Source organism: Podarcis melisellensis (assembly GCF_964234715.1).
Source record: "Podarcis melisellensis genome assembly, chromosome: 10".
Lineage (NCBI taxonomy): Eukaryota > Metazoa > Chordata > Lepidosauria > Squamata > Lacertidae > Podarcis > Podarcis melisellensis.
Genome location: NC_138542.1, coordinates 54,298,881 through 54,315,711, shown reverse-complemented (window position 1 = coordinate 54,315,711; position 16,831 = coordinate 54,298,881). Strand labels below are relative to the sequence as shown.

The 16,831-nt window shown below is 42.5% G+C and overlaps 1 protein-coding gene across 2 annotated transcripts in view; it reads left to right on the top strand.

Moving 5' to 3' along the window:
• The window catches only part of BRAF (B-Raf proto-oncogene, serine/threonine kinase), a 52,144-nt gene that overhangs the window by 26,079 nt on the left and 9,234 nt on the right, over positions 1-16,831 (top strand). The window contains exons 8-17 of one of the 2 annotated variants that reach the window (XM_081926939.1): positions 284-443; positions 2,013-2,049; positions 4,352-4,471; positions 8,569-8,705; positions 9,044-9,161; positions 9,666-9,750; positions 11,242-11,418; positions 13,888-13,934; positions 15,028-15,146; positions 15,726-15,857. In XM_081926939.1, the coding sequence (XP_081783065.1) occupies positions 284-443; positions 2,013-2,049; positions 4,352-4,471; positions 8,569-8,705; positions 9,044-9,161; positions 9,666-9,750; positions 11,242-11,418; positions 13,888-13,934; positions 15,028-15,146; positions 15,726-15,857 (1,132 nt within the window). The remainder of the gene's footprint in view (positions 1-283; positions 444-2,012; positions 2,050-4,351; positions 4,472-8,568; positions 8,706-9,043; positions 9,162-9,665; positions 9,751-11,241; positions 11,419-13,887; positions 13,935-15,027; positions 15,147-15,725; positions 15,858-16,831) is intronic. The other variant, XM_081926940.1, reaches the window with a different exon arrangement.

Genomic DNA, 16,831 nt, shown 5'->3' with positions numbered 1-16,831 from the left:
AACGTTCCTCTTTAACCAGGCCTTTGGTTGACCTGATTGATACCCTTTTAAAATGGGGCTCTTTGGGGGGGGGTTATTGGGTTGTTGTTTTTATTTCAATTTTATATATTGTGATCTTTTGTGTGAACCACCCTGAGACCTCCAGGTGGTATATAAATTAAATAAAATAAATCTCAGTGGGCAAATAGATACAAGTGGGTGGAGATGGTTCCAGTTGCATCTTCTCTGCTATAACTAGGGATCCTGGCAGACCTTAACCTTTTGTATGCCTTGACTTTCCCAGCCCATCAGTTCTCCCTGGTCCTTCTCCTTCAAAATCCATTCCAATACCCCAGCCTTTCCGACCAGCAGACGAAGACCATCGGAATCAGTTTGGTCAACGAGACCGTTCCTCATCTGCCCCCAACGTGCACATCAATACTATAGAGCCTGTCAACATTGATGTAAGTTGCCACCGAAGCTTGGTCTTTTAGAAACAGAATGTTTCTTTTCCTTTGCTATGCTACTTGAGGAAGGGGTGGGCAAACAATGGGCCATAGGACTCGATAACCTGGATAAGTCCTTTCTCCCAGCTTATGTAGCAGAGCCTTCTTGCCGCTACCTCCTGTTCTTCCAAGGGTGGAGGAACAAGTGGGTGTATAGGGTTGGAAAGAGAATTAAGACTGTCTTTTAACTGTGTGTGTGTGTCCATTCTTGAACTCTTTGGAGGAGAAGGAAAGGGATATTTGTTAATCGGCTGCAGATTCTGAACCATGCATTGCGTTATCTCTGATGATCAAACTCACATACACAGTGATGGATCTTAATACATCATGCTGCCTGAGTTTTCAGTCCCCATGTATAATATCAGGAATTGGTGTTATGGGCAAGTTCACATATTCTATTTAAGTGACAGCCAACCCTGTGATAGTCTGGCAGACTGTGTCCATGACTACATAAATGGGTGAGACGTTATTGTTTGTTACCCACCCAGAGCCTTCAGAATGGGGAGGGATAAATACAGAAAAAATAATCCTTTCCCAGCTTGGCTGCCATGGCTGGGTAAAAATAAACAATTACGATGTGATTTCACACTATGTGATTTCCAACTATTTCACACCCTTTGATTACAGCTTGGTGGTTGTTACTAAATGGAACAGGTGAATGTGTTCTAATGTGTTCTAATACATGCTGTGTGCATGTTCATGGCCTGAACAAATTTTTGACTGGAACATTTTGTCCCTACTTATTTAAATTTGTCTAATACAAAGTCCAAGGTAGGTAGTGAGATCTTGTGTGTGCGGTCCACAGCAGCTAAAAATTACTGTGGATGACAGCCAACCATGGTGATCTAGTTTCACAATGGACTTCCCTTTCCACTCCTTCTACCTGCAGCCCCTTGGACATCCTCAAAATCTGCTTTGGGGGGTAGTGAGAGGAGAGGAAGGGCCATCACATCCACTGGCATGACGTTGAATATAGCCCTGAGCATACAGGCGCCTGCAATCCATTGGTATTACCTCATGCTATTCTCCTAGGACATCCCAAAACAGAATTAGTTGCCACTTCTATTTTGCTTGATGAATCTGTATTAACTCAGAAGCTTGCTATTTGTTCGTAGTGGAAGTGGTCCATAAACTTAACGCCTTGCCTATTTAACACTGCTAATTGATTATCATCATTCTCCTTGTAGGGTCAATCAATAGTCTTCATTTTCCCTTGCTCTTTTTGAACAATATTTTAAGACTATCTTTTAGAGCAGAACATGACTCTGGCGTCTTTCCCCCGCTGCTTCTAAACCCTATTTGCTAATTCATTTAGCTTGCCATACCCAACAAAGTTCAAATGGCCCTATGCGTGGGCAGGTATTGGCAGGCAAGTGACCATTTTGTGGACAGGAGGAAACATCTTCTTTATCTATGCAACTGTTGTCAGTTGACATTTCTTATATTTGTGTTACAGCACCGTAATTATGACAAGCAACTGAATTAATGCATTAATAAGATGCATACAGCTTTGTTTTTGATTTGTAGGAGTTGATTAGAGATCAAGGGTTCCGAGGAGAGGGAGGTAAGTGATTTTGTTCTCTTGCATAAAAAATGCATTGCTTTGCCCCCTCCCCTTTGTTCCACCTTCTTTTGCAAAATACAGACACAGAGAGAAATGTAAACAGAACAGTGAAATTTAGCTGCGCTTGCTTGTCCCATGACCTTTGAGTTTGTTTGATGAAAAGTTTTAGTGGTTCACTCTCATTGTGGGCGAAGAGGAGGGGAGAACATCATGCAAAGTGGTAGCCAGTGGTTTTTGTGTTTTTTTTTCTAAAGTGGGTTATCAGATGGGAATAGTAGGAGGTAACTGACCTTCAGTAAAGTTATCCTTCTTTACCTTCCTTTTATCTTAAAAAGGCCAAACGTGCCACCCATCTATCTTGATATACAACCAGAACACCTACACAACAAGGACTCTCTAGGGGCCTGTCAGCCAGCACAATTTGTGAGCAGAATACTGAGCACTGTTCCTCTCTAATTTTACAACATGGGAGCATCCTAGAAAAATCCTCATGGTATTCAGAACCACGAAGGCTTGATCTATGTGACTGTTGAGAATGCAACAGTCCTTAGCATATCCATAACTTTCTTGGTAGTAGAATAGATCAGATGTACACATATTTTGATATATTTTTAAAACAAGCTCCCAATAAACAGGGCACCTGGCTTTAATGTTTCCAATATATAATTTTTTTTGAAACCAATCCTTACAAATACAGCCTAAAGGAAACATTCCCTTCTATGTTGTGAGAGACAGAGTTGAGGAAGCCTTCTGCCATGACACATGTGCCTTGTCTGAGAGCAAGGTATGCTTTTTCCTATAGATTGATTGATTTTGTTCCCGATTGCATATTTATACCGATTTAAGATGGATGTCAGGGATGGGCAGGAGACTGAGGGACTGGACAGATGAGGAAGATGCAGGGTAAACGGCCAGCGATTTCTTGGGTTCTGGGCCATGTATGTGGCAGCAACCAGGGGAGGGGGAAGATATGGGGCAGCCAGAGAAACAGGGGAATAGGAGGCGGAGGAAATTCTGCAGGAGGTCTTGGGAGTCTGAAGAGCCCGCAACAGCCCCAAAGAAAGTTGTGCCTTCAGAATCCCTTCTGCTGTCTCCATGCTCAAGGAGGGGCTTGAAGTGACAAAGCTGCCATTAAGGAGGGGCTGTTGGGTGCTTGCGCGAGTGCACCACATCCGACAAGGGTGGAAGAAAGCAGGGGCAGCAGGGCCACACTGCCACTCTCAACTGGGCCGCGGAGGGAGCTTGCCTAGGCAGCTAGTTAAAAGGGAGTGGTGTGTATATCTGGTGCACCGTAGGAGCTGATGTGCCAATACAGAATTAAACATCTGGCTGCTGCTCCTCAGTCTGGATGCATCCAGGACAACAGGTATGGTGGCTAAGATGCTCCCATGCAGTAAAAAAGTGCTACTGGAAGGAATTTTTTATTTTGTAAAAAAAGTAAAGCAGCCTTGAATTGACTTCTCATGAATGGGTCCAACTCTTGAGAGTAAAAGCCAGCGCTGTGTGTTTATATCCTTTCCCCACCTTGTAACAAACGTGCTTATGGCAGCTGCTGCTGCTGCAAAACCTGTTTGGGTTAGAGCTCCATTTGCTAACTGGCTGCCAGGCTTCACATTAAGGCTTTGACTTGGCTCGTCATCATTTGAGTGCGCAGTATGGGCTTTGCCATATAATGCAGGAGAGCATGTGTCCCTAATCAGCCGGCCTTTTCGCTTTCCATAGCTTCTTTTATGTCCCACCCCCACCTCCCTTTCTTTTTATCCCATTTGCAATTTACGACTTCAGTGTTCCAAGACAAACCTTGTTTCAGCCAGGATTTCCTTCTTCTTCTTCTGTTGGTTCCATCTGACAAGCTGGCTACTACTTTGCAATTTTGAGTTCGGAGGTGTGAATCAAAACCGCAAACCCCACCAGTTTAATTATATTGCCCGTTTTGACTATTGTGTATGTCCAGGTAGCTGTGGCTTTTGAACAGTTTTGCCCATTTTGTCCCAACATTTAAATGTTGTGTACTATGATGTCATTTTAAAACTCTGGTCAATAAGCTCTCTGCTGGGCATCTGAGAATATGTAGCAATTCCCTGCCATTTGAAAGTATGCTGTTCAGGGTTTTGTTTTTGGTTTTTTTGTGTGTTTTTTTAAAACGAAAAACAAAAAAAGTAGAAATATGGGGTTCTCCCCTGCAAAGTCATAAACAATCTATGCCTAGGAGTCAAAGCACCTTAGTTATGTCCCATGACTTTCATTTCTTCTGTGTGTCTGTCTTCCTGTCTCTGCCTGCCCGTCTCTTTCTCTCTAACAGCCCCTATGAACCAGCTGATGCGCTGCCTTCGGAAATACCAATCCCGGACTCCCAGTCCCCTCCTCCATTCTGTCCCCAGTGAGATAGTGTTTGATTTTGAGCCTGGCCCAGTGTTCAGAGGTAGTTGGGCTCTTCTTTCTCGTTTTCACCCAAATCAAACTAAATAAAAACCACAGATGCTGTTTGTGCCTCACCCTCACAGCGTGTGTATGTAAGTGTGTGAGTTTATCAAAACACTGTCTTTTTTTGTTTTTGTTTTTTGGGTTTGTTTGTGTTTTTTTGGCTTGGCCTGGCTGGAATGCTTTGAATGTGCTTTTTCACCCATTTTCACTCACCCTTATTAAACTCACAAATTACTCTGCGTTGGATATAGAGCATTGTAGAGACGATGTTTTTTCCATGCTGCCTTTCAAAAAGTGTTGCTTGTTGCAAGGGTCTCTAGTTGCAATGGGAATGAGGATAGGAGAGGTCCTGCAAACGCTTAACATCTGTACAAACTATTTTGCACTCCAAGAGATTCCTCTGTTAAAGGCTGCCAACTGACCTCACCCACCCCAAAGAAAACAGCCTAGCCTACTCCTGTACCTTTAACAATAGGTTGCATCTGCCAAAATTAACAGGTTAAGCCTTTTCTTGGCAACAGATCAGCCTGCTTTTAAAGTCACAAGAGTGAAGGTTGGTAGAAAAGTTGACAACCCTAGCTGGGGTTCCAGCAGAACCATTCTGTTGTCTGATGTTAAGGCTTTGCAGGATTTTGGAGGAGACTGATATTGCTAATTTCCTTGACTGTCAGTTTCAACTTAATGCTTGAGATAGAGCTCCTCAATTAATATTGTCTTTCAGAGAACTGTTGCAAAGTACTAACAATTCTGCTGACAACTCACTTCAGTATATAATTAATTACCTTCTAGTATAATTTATCTCACTGATGATATGTTGGGGCTGTGACTAATCTGGATACTAATGGAATATATTACAGAACTCTGCAGACATCAGTTGAAATCAGGTTCGGTTTGTGTAATAAAGCACAAGCAAGTTCCATTTCGACTTAAGTTTGTAGATGTTTGGCTGCCTCTAAACAAATTCTGCTAAGCAAAAGCATCAGGGCTGCAATCTAGCACAGAACTGGGCATGCTTCGTGATATTTTTCTCTCTCTACTAGATTGTGGCCCAGATGTTAAATTGAAGCATGATTCTGATGTGGCAGTGCACAGCCATAAAACGCATACAAAACAGCGATACACAAATCTGAATGCTTCCATTTTGACGCAATAGGCAGTTCACCCCATTTGTTAAATAATTTCCAAAATGTATAGATTGATCTCCAACTAAGTCACACTCAGAGTAAACCTGTTGAAATTGATGAACTTGTTATTGGAGTCGATTGATTTCATTTAGTTTACTTGTGAGTATGACCCACGTTGGATCTCACTCATAATAGTTTAACCAGATAAATCAGATTGAACACTGTCTAAATAAGGTTTTATGTTTTGTGATAAGTAGTGCAGCTTTTTCAAAAGTTTCAGGTTTTAATTATGACCGTAGAGATAATATCACTTCTAAAAAGTGAGTAAGAGCAGTCCCCTCCTGCTGTAGGATTAGCATTGTATTGATGGTCCTGTGTCTTCTGAAATTTAGTCCAACACTCCTGGAAAGTGTCAAGATGACACTTCAGACCAAGTTAGCAGTTTGTTTAAAAAAATAGCAATTTCCAATGGTAATTTTACACATTCATTTCCCCACACAGAGCTTTTTCTTCAAATTTTCAAATCCCAATAGATACTGGCCCTGGTTAATGACTCCCTGTGAAAGGATAGCAATCTAGTGCATCCTGCCCAATCACTTACCCTGGCACAAGCAGGACCAGCAAGGCATAAAACGTAGTTTAGCATGATGTCTCATAAACTATGAACGTAAAGCCAAAAACAAGCCTTGGGTTTGCCACACTGGTTTGTTCAAGAGAAACAACCACGATCCTGGGTTTGGGAGAAATGACAGCCCAGGCTTCATGGCTTTTTCATTACAATCATACCAAGAGAGGAGCAAATTGTGAGTCAACAGGCAGCATTACCGTGGCATGGGAACGGCATCATAGGAGTGGAAAGGGTGGATGCTACAAGTGCAGAAAAGGCAGAAGTAACCACTGTTACGTGTAGACTGAGAGGACAGACCGAAAGATGCTGCAGAGAGGAGGAGTTAAGGGCCTCAATGCAGAAATCTGGGCTGCATTATTCAGTCTGAGCCAGAGGTGGAACATCTGTAAGGAAGCATCACAGACACTGGGAGAGAGTAAATTGGATAGAAGACCAGGGAAAAGCCAGGCATTTGTTATAGCTGAAACCATCAGCACAATGAGAGCCCTCAATGAGAAAAATTGTGTGTAAGGTCCCCCAACCCATTACAGGATGCAGGAAATATGAGACGCCTTTAGTCCGCTAAGGCAGCAGTCGTAAATGCACTTGTGAGGAGTAAGCCCCTTCGAACACTTTAGACCTACTTCTAAAGTAAATAGGCGTAGGATTGCACTCAGAATTGTTCTCTTGGGAAAAGAAAACAAATGTAAACTTAAATAGTACTGTCATGGATTTTACTCTTCCAAATCTGAGCTTCTGATATTCCAATATCCAAATTGCATTTTTATTCTTGTAGTGCCAACTAGTAGTGCTCTGTAAATAATAATACTCCTATTGAATGTTTTTAGGATGGGGTGCTGCTTAAGGTAAATGAGATAGTGGAGCAGAAGGCATCTTCTGCTTGGATACTACTTTTGTGACAGCTCCTTCACAGCCCAGCAGCAGAACAAACCATGACCCCCCACACTGTGTTATTGCAGGGCTCAGAATCCCTGAAGCCTCGTAGAGGTTTCAGCACAAAATCCATCTGTGTGTGGCTTCCTTGCTTTTGTGTCCAGGCCAGTAACATCTTTTGCCCAGTTATAAGATACACTTCAGCCGCTTGAATTAGTTCCCTTTCAGGTGGCATTATAAAGCTGTGTAGATTTAGGCCTATTTGTGGCTCTTGTGTTCATCTCTTTACATGAGTATCTCCCTTCAGCTATGTAGCGTGTGGGGTGGGAGAAGCCTAACAATTGAGGAGGGGAAGCATTTCATAAACACTGTTAGGTTCACAGAACTCACTTTACAGTTCTCTGGATCTTGGCCTCCCCTTTTAATATTCTTTCCATTGAGTCCAAGTTGGTTTCATGCCCAACTGTAGTCAGATTCTCCTAGGGCAGGGTTAGTGGTAGCAAGTCAGGAAAGCCAGCAGAATTAAACAAAATATAAAGTAGTCTGAAGTTTCTCTTAAAAACAGGCAAACCAAGTGCACAAACATGGTTTCACTTCACATCTTGCCTGCTTAAAGAAAGGATGCCTGCAGCCCAGAAAAATCTAAAATGTGCTTCAGGTTCTTTGATTAAGGTGGGCCTTAAATCTTTAAGCCCTTTAACTCCTTTTGCACTCATTTTAGAGGCCCAGTCCCCCTTTCACATTAGTTTAAATCCATAATTTAATATGAACGAGCAACATGCAGGTTCCCATGGTGCTCCTTTCCCACTCCTGATTCTGCTCCATGGACCAAATATGCCAGAGTCTGGCTTGTCCAGTTGTCAAAACCCGGGCTCAAGGTCCTCCAGACAAACCACAAGCTGTAATTGAGGCTTGCTCTTCACTTACGACTTGTGGTTTGTTTGCAGAAAACCAGTCACAAATCAGCGTTCAGACAAGATAACCGGTCAGACTCTGGATTGTTTCATCTTTGGAGTGGCAGGAGCAGGGGAGGCGCTCTGGGGGAACTTGTGAGCATTGAGCAGCATGTTGCTCACTCGTAGCGCACCAAAGTCTGTTTTAAACTATGGCTTAATGTAACATGTGAGCTGGTCCAATAATTAAGCAACTAATTGCAACTGGGCAGTTTGCAGTGATTGCTGTTGAACAAGCTTGATCTTTCCTCTTTTGTGAATTAAAGGCACAATCCCACAGAAATCAGCAGATTTTTAAAAACCGAATTTAGTGTGCTAGGACTGCAACCTGAAAATGTATGTTAAGTGCACTTGTTTCGTAAGTCTTACCTCTTACTTTTAAATGCCTTTTATGTTTGGAAATATTGCATCTTAATTGCAGTTTCTGCACTTAACTATTGTGTGAAACAAGCCTAGCAGGGAATGTTTATGTCTTTAGAAATCCAGAAGTACTTTTGACTTTTAATCTCAAATACAGGCTCAACCACGGGTTTGTCTGCCACACCACCTGCATCCTTACCCGGGTCTCTCACCAATGTGAAAGCGTTGCAGAAATCCCCGGGGCCTCAGCGAGAGAGGAAGTCTTCCTCCTCTTCAGAAGACCGGAGCAGAATGGTAAGTCCAAAGTTAATTTATTGAATTGGCAACCAGGCTTTACCGTGTTAGAGACTCAGTGTAGACGTTGTGCTGCCCAAACTTCTAACTGTGGTTAGAAAATCAGGAGTGCCCCAAACACTTGGGCACTTATTCCTCCCCCTCCTCCTATATGCCAATTCCCCCTCCCCTTCATTTGCAGAGGTAAACTTAGTGTAGCATAATGCACTATGGCTGCAAACTATGGGTTGTAACTACTTATGGTTAGCAAAAAGAAAATACGAAACACCAGTGTAGTTGTAAGGCTTTCTGCGTTAGGAAAACATATGGATGTATTACTAAGGTTGCTTTTCTTGCAGAAAACTCTTGGTCGGCGAGACTCAAGTGATGATTGGGAAATACCAGATGGCCAGATCACAGTTGGACAAAGGATAGGGTCTGGGTCATTTGGAACAGTCTATAAGGGAAAGTGGCATGGTATGTAATTCCTGCACCAAACCATTTTTTATTTATGAGTTGATTTTTTTTTCTATTTTAAAGCTTGTGGCACCAAAACCTTAGCAGATTAAGCCAATCTCAGTTTTGTTAATGCCTTTGAGGCCTCTTATTCATTGTTGTCTCTGTAAAAGCTCTCCCAAGTTTGTGTGCTAGAGTGAGAAGAGTGTCTTTTGAAGGAAAACGCAGTAGTTGGGGTCCAAATCCTGTGCAGCCATTTCTATGCACCCAGTGGAGCTTTAGTCTTGCGGTTTTTTTGAACAGCAGTGTTCTACGCTGCATAGCAGATCTCTTTCGAAAAGGAGGGCTCAGGCATCCAAAAGCAGTTTGTGATACGGCACGACAATAGTAATCAAAAGGAAGAAAAGCCACATTTTGCACCTAGAACACCACATAACAATATCTGAGTTTTGTATTCTGCTTTTTAAAAAGAAAAGTTGAGCAGCTGTATTATACAGCTGATATTCTTTAAAATTGCTTTTTCAGGTGATGTCGCAGTGAAAATGTTGAATGTTACAGCCCCCACCCCTCAGCAGTTACAAGCCTTTAAAAATGAAGTAGGAGTGCTCAGGTAAGGTTGAGTTAGTTGCATTTTGATGGCTTGACTTCCCTTGAGAAGCCAGTGAGCTTGAGCCATTTGTTCAGAACACTGTGCTCCTCCCAGTCCTTCTGCTGAAAGCAGTTTGTGTTTTCCTGATATTTTTCTGGTCCTGTGTTATCCCTTATAAACATGTCTTCATGCCCACACAGTGAGGGAATATTGGATGCTTCTGCATTGTCAATCCATGTTACCACAAGAGAGAAAGCAAATATTTCCTGCACTTCCTTCTCTGCCTTCATGGATCCTTGTTTTCCCTGGCTCTGCTCTGCTTGATGACCTTTCCCCCATCACTCCTTCTCATAGTAAATTCATGTGCTGAATACCAAGAACTACATACCCAAAATGGAGTCATTGAGAAACAAGAGGGAGGTATCAACATGGTTGGGAGAAGCCAGAGTACAAAAATCATTTTTTAAAAAAATCTGTAGGGGCATTCCCTCCGAAAAAACAAATGAAAAATAGCCGGATGAGCACTGAGTCTGCTCAGAAGCCCAAAGAATGCTAGGTGTCAATAGAAAAGAACAGCAGCCAATCCCAGGGCAGGGAGAGAAAAGGTAACACGATGGGTCCCAGAAGAGGTTGTGGCTAACTGGAACTCTGAGCCGAAGCATTCCTGTCATGAGGCAAGAATCCCCTGTAACATTGCAGGTTCCCAGTGTCTTGTCAGATGCCAACTGTGAGCCTTGTAGGCACAGTCTGTGCTCATTCTTCAAAGTGTCTGTCACAGTAGACAGAAGTTTTACTCCATCTTTCAGACTTCAGGTCATTCAATTAAATTGATTGGCAGAGACAGCAATTATTTCATATGGGGTTGTATCCAGTTTTGCCTTTGCGGAAAGCACTTCTGGTTGCCCAAGTCGGGGTGGAACATCTCCCTGGCTCCCTGAAAACCTGTTCTCAAGGTTTAGAAGACCTTTCATATCAGAACAGGATATTGGGCAGAGGGCTGCGGTAGGTGGGTAGGTAACAGTTGTGTACCCCAAGCTGAGTACGTAGTGGCAGGGATAGGTAAGCTGAGGTCCTCTAAAGAGGATGGCCATCATCCTTGGTCATTTAGCTGTACAGCGGAGGGCAGATGGGAGTTGGACTGTAACAACACCTGCAGGGCACTAAGGCTTGACCACCTTTGAATGCAACCTATGATGCAAAACAGCAACAACAACAATTTTATTATTTATACCCTGCCCATCTGGCTGGGTTTCTCCAGCCACTCTGGGTGGTGTGCAGAATATATAATACATTTAATGAAATAGCTGCTACAGGATGTGGCAGTGGTCACTAGCTTTAGATGGCTTTCAAGGGGATTTGACAATTTCAGCCATGATGTCCGTATGGAATCTGCACTAGATGGACTTTGGTCGAGCCAACAGGATTCATCATATATCAGGGCATTCATTGTTCGAGCCCTTCAATCCATCAGAAGTGTTTTCAGTGATTTTAAGCACTCCTTTCTTTCCACAGGAAAACAAGACACGTGAATATATTGCTTTTCATGGGTTATTCAACAAAGCCGCAGTTGGCTATAGTTACGCAGTGGTGTGAAGGCTCCAGTCTTTACCACCATCTACACATCATTGAGACCAAATTTGAGATGATCAAGCTGATAGATATTGCACGGCAGACAGCACAAGGAATGGAGTAAGTATAGTATCATATACTCATTAGGAGAGAAGGAGGGAAAAGAGAGTTCTCCACACACTGATCTTGCCAGTGCATGTGGCAGGGATAGACAACCTGTGGCCCTCCAGACATTGTTGGACTACATTTCCCATCAGCCTCAGCCAGAATGGTCAGTGATGATGGGAGTTGTAACTATCAGCATCTGGAGAGTCGCAGATTTCACATCCCTAACACATTTGGCAGCGTCATAGAATCAGTGGGGAGGCATTCTCGTAAATTCTTCCAGATACTTTGTCTGGTGGCATAGACACTTGGAAATTGACATGAAGTCCCTTCTTTTTAATATGACTTGACAGTGATAATTGTTTGGTAGTGTTTAAAAGCTCTCCAATATTATGTCGAGTGTTTGCTTAAAATTGAGGTCTCACTTTGAAGTGTTTTATACAACTCCAATACTATTTCTAAGTGGGCATTTCCCCCCCCCCGGCAAGCAGTTTTTTCCTTACTAGTCTTTTGTTCAAACTTAGCACATTGTTTAAAGATTTTCATCATTTTTACTTTTTACTGAAGACAGCTAGAATAAAATCTCTTACATTTTTCCGCCAGCTAACATCAGAGCATGATGTTTTACAAGGGCTGACACCAAGCCATCCGGTGTCCTGTCATAAAACACAGCTGTAAAGACTGATCAGTAGCTGTATTTGGGTGACTATTACGGGAGAGAAGCTCTTACCAAGACATTTTAAATATAACTATGGTGCTAAAGGAGTTTATACCCAAAGCACTGCTTTTCCGAGAGGGGGAAAAAATGAATAGGTTTAGCATTTTAATTCCCATTCCTGATAACACAGAAGGGCTAAGCTGGAAGGGCTTAGAATGGAAGCTCACATTTTTTCTAGTGCTGCTTCCTGGCATATCTGCACAGAAACAAGTAACTGAGCTGCATTCCCTTCAGGCTTCCTCCAGCATGCATATGGCCTGCTGTGATATGCCCTCTTCCCCAAGTCAAGCCTTGCTGCAGATTGGCATTCATGTAATACCAGCATGTTTTAACAGTCTTCCCAGTAACAGGAACAATGAGTGTGTGATTTGTGTTGCTCTACAGTGTTCTGATATAAAGGAGAATGATTTCTCATCTTCCCTTTTCTCCTAAAACATTTCAAGTGGGTGTGAAGAAATTGGCAGCAGTGCCTCATGATACTAGAGGGGTGGAATATGATGGAACCATAAATGTCACTTAGGCTAATAAATATGAAGCTGTCTTATAGCTGATATCTTCCGGCTGCCCAATCCTAAGCTTGTCTACTTGGTTTGAATTGCATTAATTTCCATTAACTGCCAAGTAATTCATTTTTGTATTTTTACCTGCTTTTCAGCTGGGATTGGCACCCAAAAACAGATTGCACTGAAAACCCACTATTAAAATGAAATTTACAATATATTAGAGCAGTGGTTCCCAATTAGCTAACTACTGAGGACCCCCTGTTTTTCAAAAGCCAAGCCACAGACCCCTACTTCTGAAAATTTTGATAACTCTACGATAGTTACCTCAGCAAAGCAATTTTTTGAACAAAGGATTTTAGGTCTACTGAAACAGATTATTATCATGCAAAAATGACAAATATTTAGTGGGGGGGGCGCAAGGGATGGGGCCACGGACCCCCTGGGTGCGTTCCGTGGACCCCCAGCAGTCCCCAAACCCTTGATTGGCAACCAATGTATTAGAGAGATTAGGAGATGTTTGGGCCCTGGCAAAGTCTAAGCTCCAGGCTGTTCCTCCCAAAGGGGAGTGGGCAGAAAGAGCTGCAGATTTGTGCATGGTGTGTAGGTTTGCAATTCAGTTGTCTTAAAAAGCTGGGGCGTTGCAGGTGCTGATAATTATTAGTATTAGTATTAGTATTTATTTGTACCCTGCCCATCTGGCTGGGTTTCTCCAGCCACTCTGGGCGGCTTCCATAGAAACCAAAAATACACTAAAATATCACACATTAAAAACTTCCCTGAACAGGGCTGCCTTAAGATGTCTTCTGAATGTCAGGTAGTTGTTTAGTGCTTTGACATTTGATGGGAGGGCGGGCACCACTACCGAGAAGGCCCTCTGCCTGGTTCCCTGTAGCTTTGCTTCTCGCAATGAGGGAACCACCAGAAGGCCCTCGGCGCTGACCTCAGCGTCCGGGCAGAACGATGGGGGTGGAGACGCTCCTTCAGGTATACTGGGCTGAGGCCGTTTAGGGCTTTAAAGGTCAACACCAGCACTTTGGATTGTGCTCAGAAACGTACTGGGAGCCAATGATAGGAGCAAGCTGACTCCTTGAAGGAAGAATGAGAGACAGATGCAGTAAATAAACAAATGGCTTAGACACTGTACAACTTAGAGACTACCTTTTGCCATATGTTTGTGTCATCTTTGAGATTCAGCTTCACGCAGGCTCTTGATAAGCCGAAATATATAGTCAACTTTCTATCTAATATTTTCTTGCTTTCCAGTTACTTGCATGCCAAGTCAATCATCCACAGAGACCTCAAGAGTAATAGTATCCTTTTTCTAAGAGATCTGACCTTTATTGTTCTTCCTCCCCTTCCCACATCCCTAAAGTGAGTATCTGTTCTGAAAACATGAGAGGAAAAAGTATGGTTAGGTGAGATCAGCTGATGATCTGTGGGCAAGGTAGTTGTCCCACTCAAGGCTTTTTGAAGGGTTTATGCCTAACTAGCGGCAGTGGAGGAGAAGTGAGGATGTACATCCTAATTCGTATCTTACTGAAAATGTGAAGTGTGAATAAATCCATATCTACATTCTGATTCATATTTTAGTTTATCCTTGTAATTACTAGTCCAGCAGGCAATATGCACATGGCTCTCCTTTGCTAAATCAGAGTGATTTGTTCTTTGTTGCATGATGACATCAAGCCAAAAACAAATCAAGTCTTGATTGAAGAAATATCATGCACACAAGTGATGTATTTTATTATGTGACACCATGGAAGCACTGTGCTGGCTTCCTCTCAAACCAACATTTGACATGCCGGAAACTCCCACTAGCCTTTTCAGATTTTGAAGACCCCATACAGTCAACCCAGTTATAGAGACACTTCCTTAGTTTGTTTATTGTGCTTACTATTAGATAATAGGAGCACTGTTCAAATTTCAGCTTAGAATCTATAAGTAGCAACTAGATAATAATGCAGGATGATGATCTGGGCTTTTGTAGTACAGTGGTGCCTCGCAAGACGAAATTAATCCGTTCCGTGAGGCTCTTTGTATAGCGGTTTTTTCGTCTTGCAAAGCAAGCCCATTGACAGCTTATTAGCGGCTTAGCGGCTTAGCGATCAGCTGTTAAGCGGCTTATCAGTGGATCAGCTGATAAGCGGCTTAGGAAAAGGGGGGGAGGGGAAAAAACCCGCAGGAACTCGCAAGACATTTTCGTCTTGCGAAGCAAGCCCATAAAGAAATTTGTTTTGCGAAGCGCCTCCAAAATGGAAAACCCTTTCGTCTAGCGGGTTTTCCGTCTTGTGAGGCGTTCGTCTTGCGGGGCACCACTGTAGTTGAATGGGCACAATATGTACTCTGATGGGAAATTAGGATTGCCTCTTTCCCCCCCTTTTTTTCTTTACATCCTCTGTTCAGATATATTTCTTCATGAAGACCTCACAGTAAAAATAGGTGACTTTGGTCTAGCAACAGTGAAATCACGATGGAGCGGGTCCCATCAGTTTGAACAGTTGTCTGGATCAATTCTATGGATGGTAAATAAAGGGGGTATTCTCTGAACTATTTTTTGATCCACCCGATAGTTGACACCATCTCCTGTGTAGATGTATATTCATTGTGCCTCTAGGACAGGGATAACAACATTTATAAGGCACCGTAATAGAGGACTGCACTCCGCTGCACATGGAACCTTCTGCTCTTTGTATGGTATTGCAAGGGAGTTCTCCTTTCTCCTCTTTCTGGAGGTGAAATCCCAGTGCACAGATCCCTTGCCATATTTTATCCAATAGGAGGCTCTATTTTGCAGTCAACTCTGTGTTCATACAAAATGTTAGCCCGGTAGATTTCCCTGTTATAATCACTGAAAAGTGATAATAACTCTCCTTAAAGCAGTTTATTACCTGCATACCTGGGGAAACGATGGATTAATTTGTATTAATGAGTGCCAAATGAGTAGGCTAAATATGTGGCCATTATAGACATCTTACATCCATTAAAGGCTTTTATGTCTCCCTTTCAAGAAATGGAGTCTCCGGGGTTGGTGACGTAAGACATAAGAAAATAGCTTTTCAATGCAACAGAATAAAGCAGTTTTCTTCTCTTCTACATCACAGGCTCCAGAGGTAATTAGGATGCAAGATAAAAACCCATATAGCTTTCAGTCAGATGTGTATGCATTTGGGATTGTTCTTTATGAACTGATGACTGGGCAGTTACCATATTCTAACATCAACAACAGGGACCAGGTAAGGCATTCATGGCTTTGGAGAAGCTTGGATTTTGGTGCTTTCACATTCTCATCATTTGTCATTGTCTGAAATAATTAATGAGTGGTTTAAATTTGTAAAATGGCTTTTGGCATAAGTGCCTTTTTCCTGCTTCAAGTAGACCCTAATTTTAAAAGGTCATATATCAGGAAGTATAAAAATGCAGGAGGTGTTAAGGACATAGACTTGTGGTGTCTTCCTCTAGGCCCTCACTTAAGAGCCAGTGTTTTGCATTTGATAGTATTGGGCTTGGACAAGAGAGACATGGGCCATGTCACCTTGGACAAGTCATGCATTGTCAGCCTAGCCAGCCTTCCAAGTTTTTGGGGATACAATGGGATCACACACACCCATGTACATTGACTGAATTCCTCAGAGTTAAGGTGGGAGATGACTGCAATAAAAAATAAACTTTGGCATCAGGTAAAATGAGTGAAGTGCTCTAGTAAGAAACCCAGAGGATGAAATGCCAAGTCCCTAATTTGTTTTTCTTTGATCCATACCACATCCTTGAGTACTTCAATATTTGGGATATTTTTGCCCTTTTTGATGAGATCTGGTTCTGCACAACTGGGTATCACATTACACTGAACAACTGGCAAGTGAGCAACATTATGGTCAAGATTCAAAGAATAACACAAATAATTTAGGGCCGAGGGTCTTTGGGCTTGGTTTTTTCCCCCCAACTAACAACCTCCATGGTTTTTGAAACTTGAGAGTGCTTTCAGACTCAGCTTGTGTTGTGGCACATGGTCTTCTCTTTAAGTGAGATTAAGAAATCCCACTGGGTGTGCTCAACCACATGGACATACCTAAAGTAGATCTTTGGATCCTGGCTATCCCTGCAGAACAGGGTGACTGGCTATTTCTTGAGTTTTGACAATACCCAGTGGGCTGGCAGACAGCTTGTACAGAATGAATATTAAAATTGAGTTGCACATAGGTTAATTTAG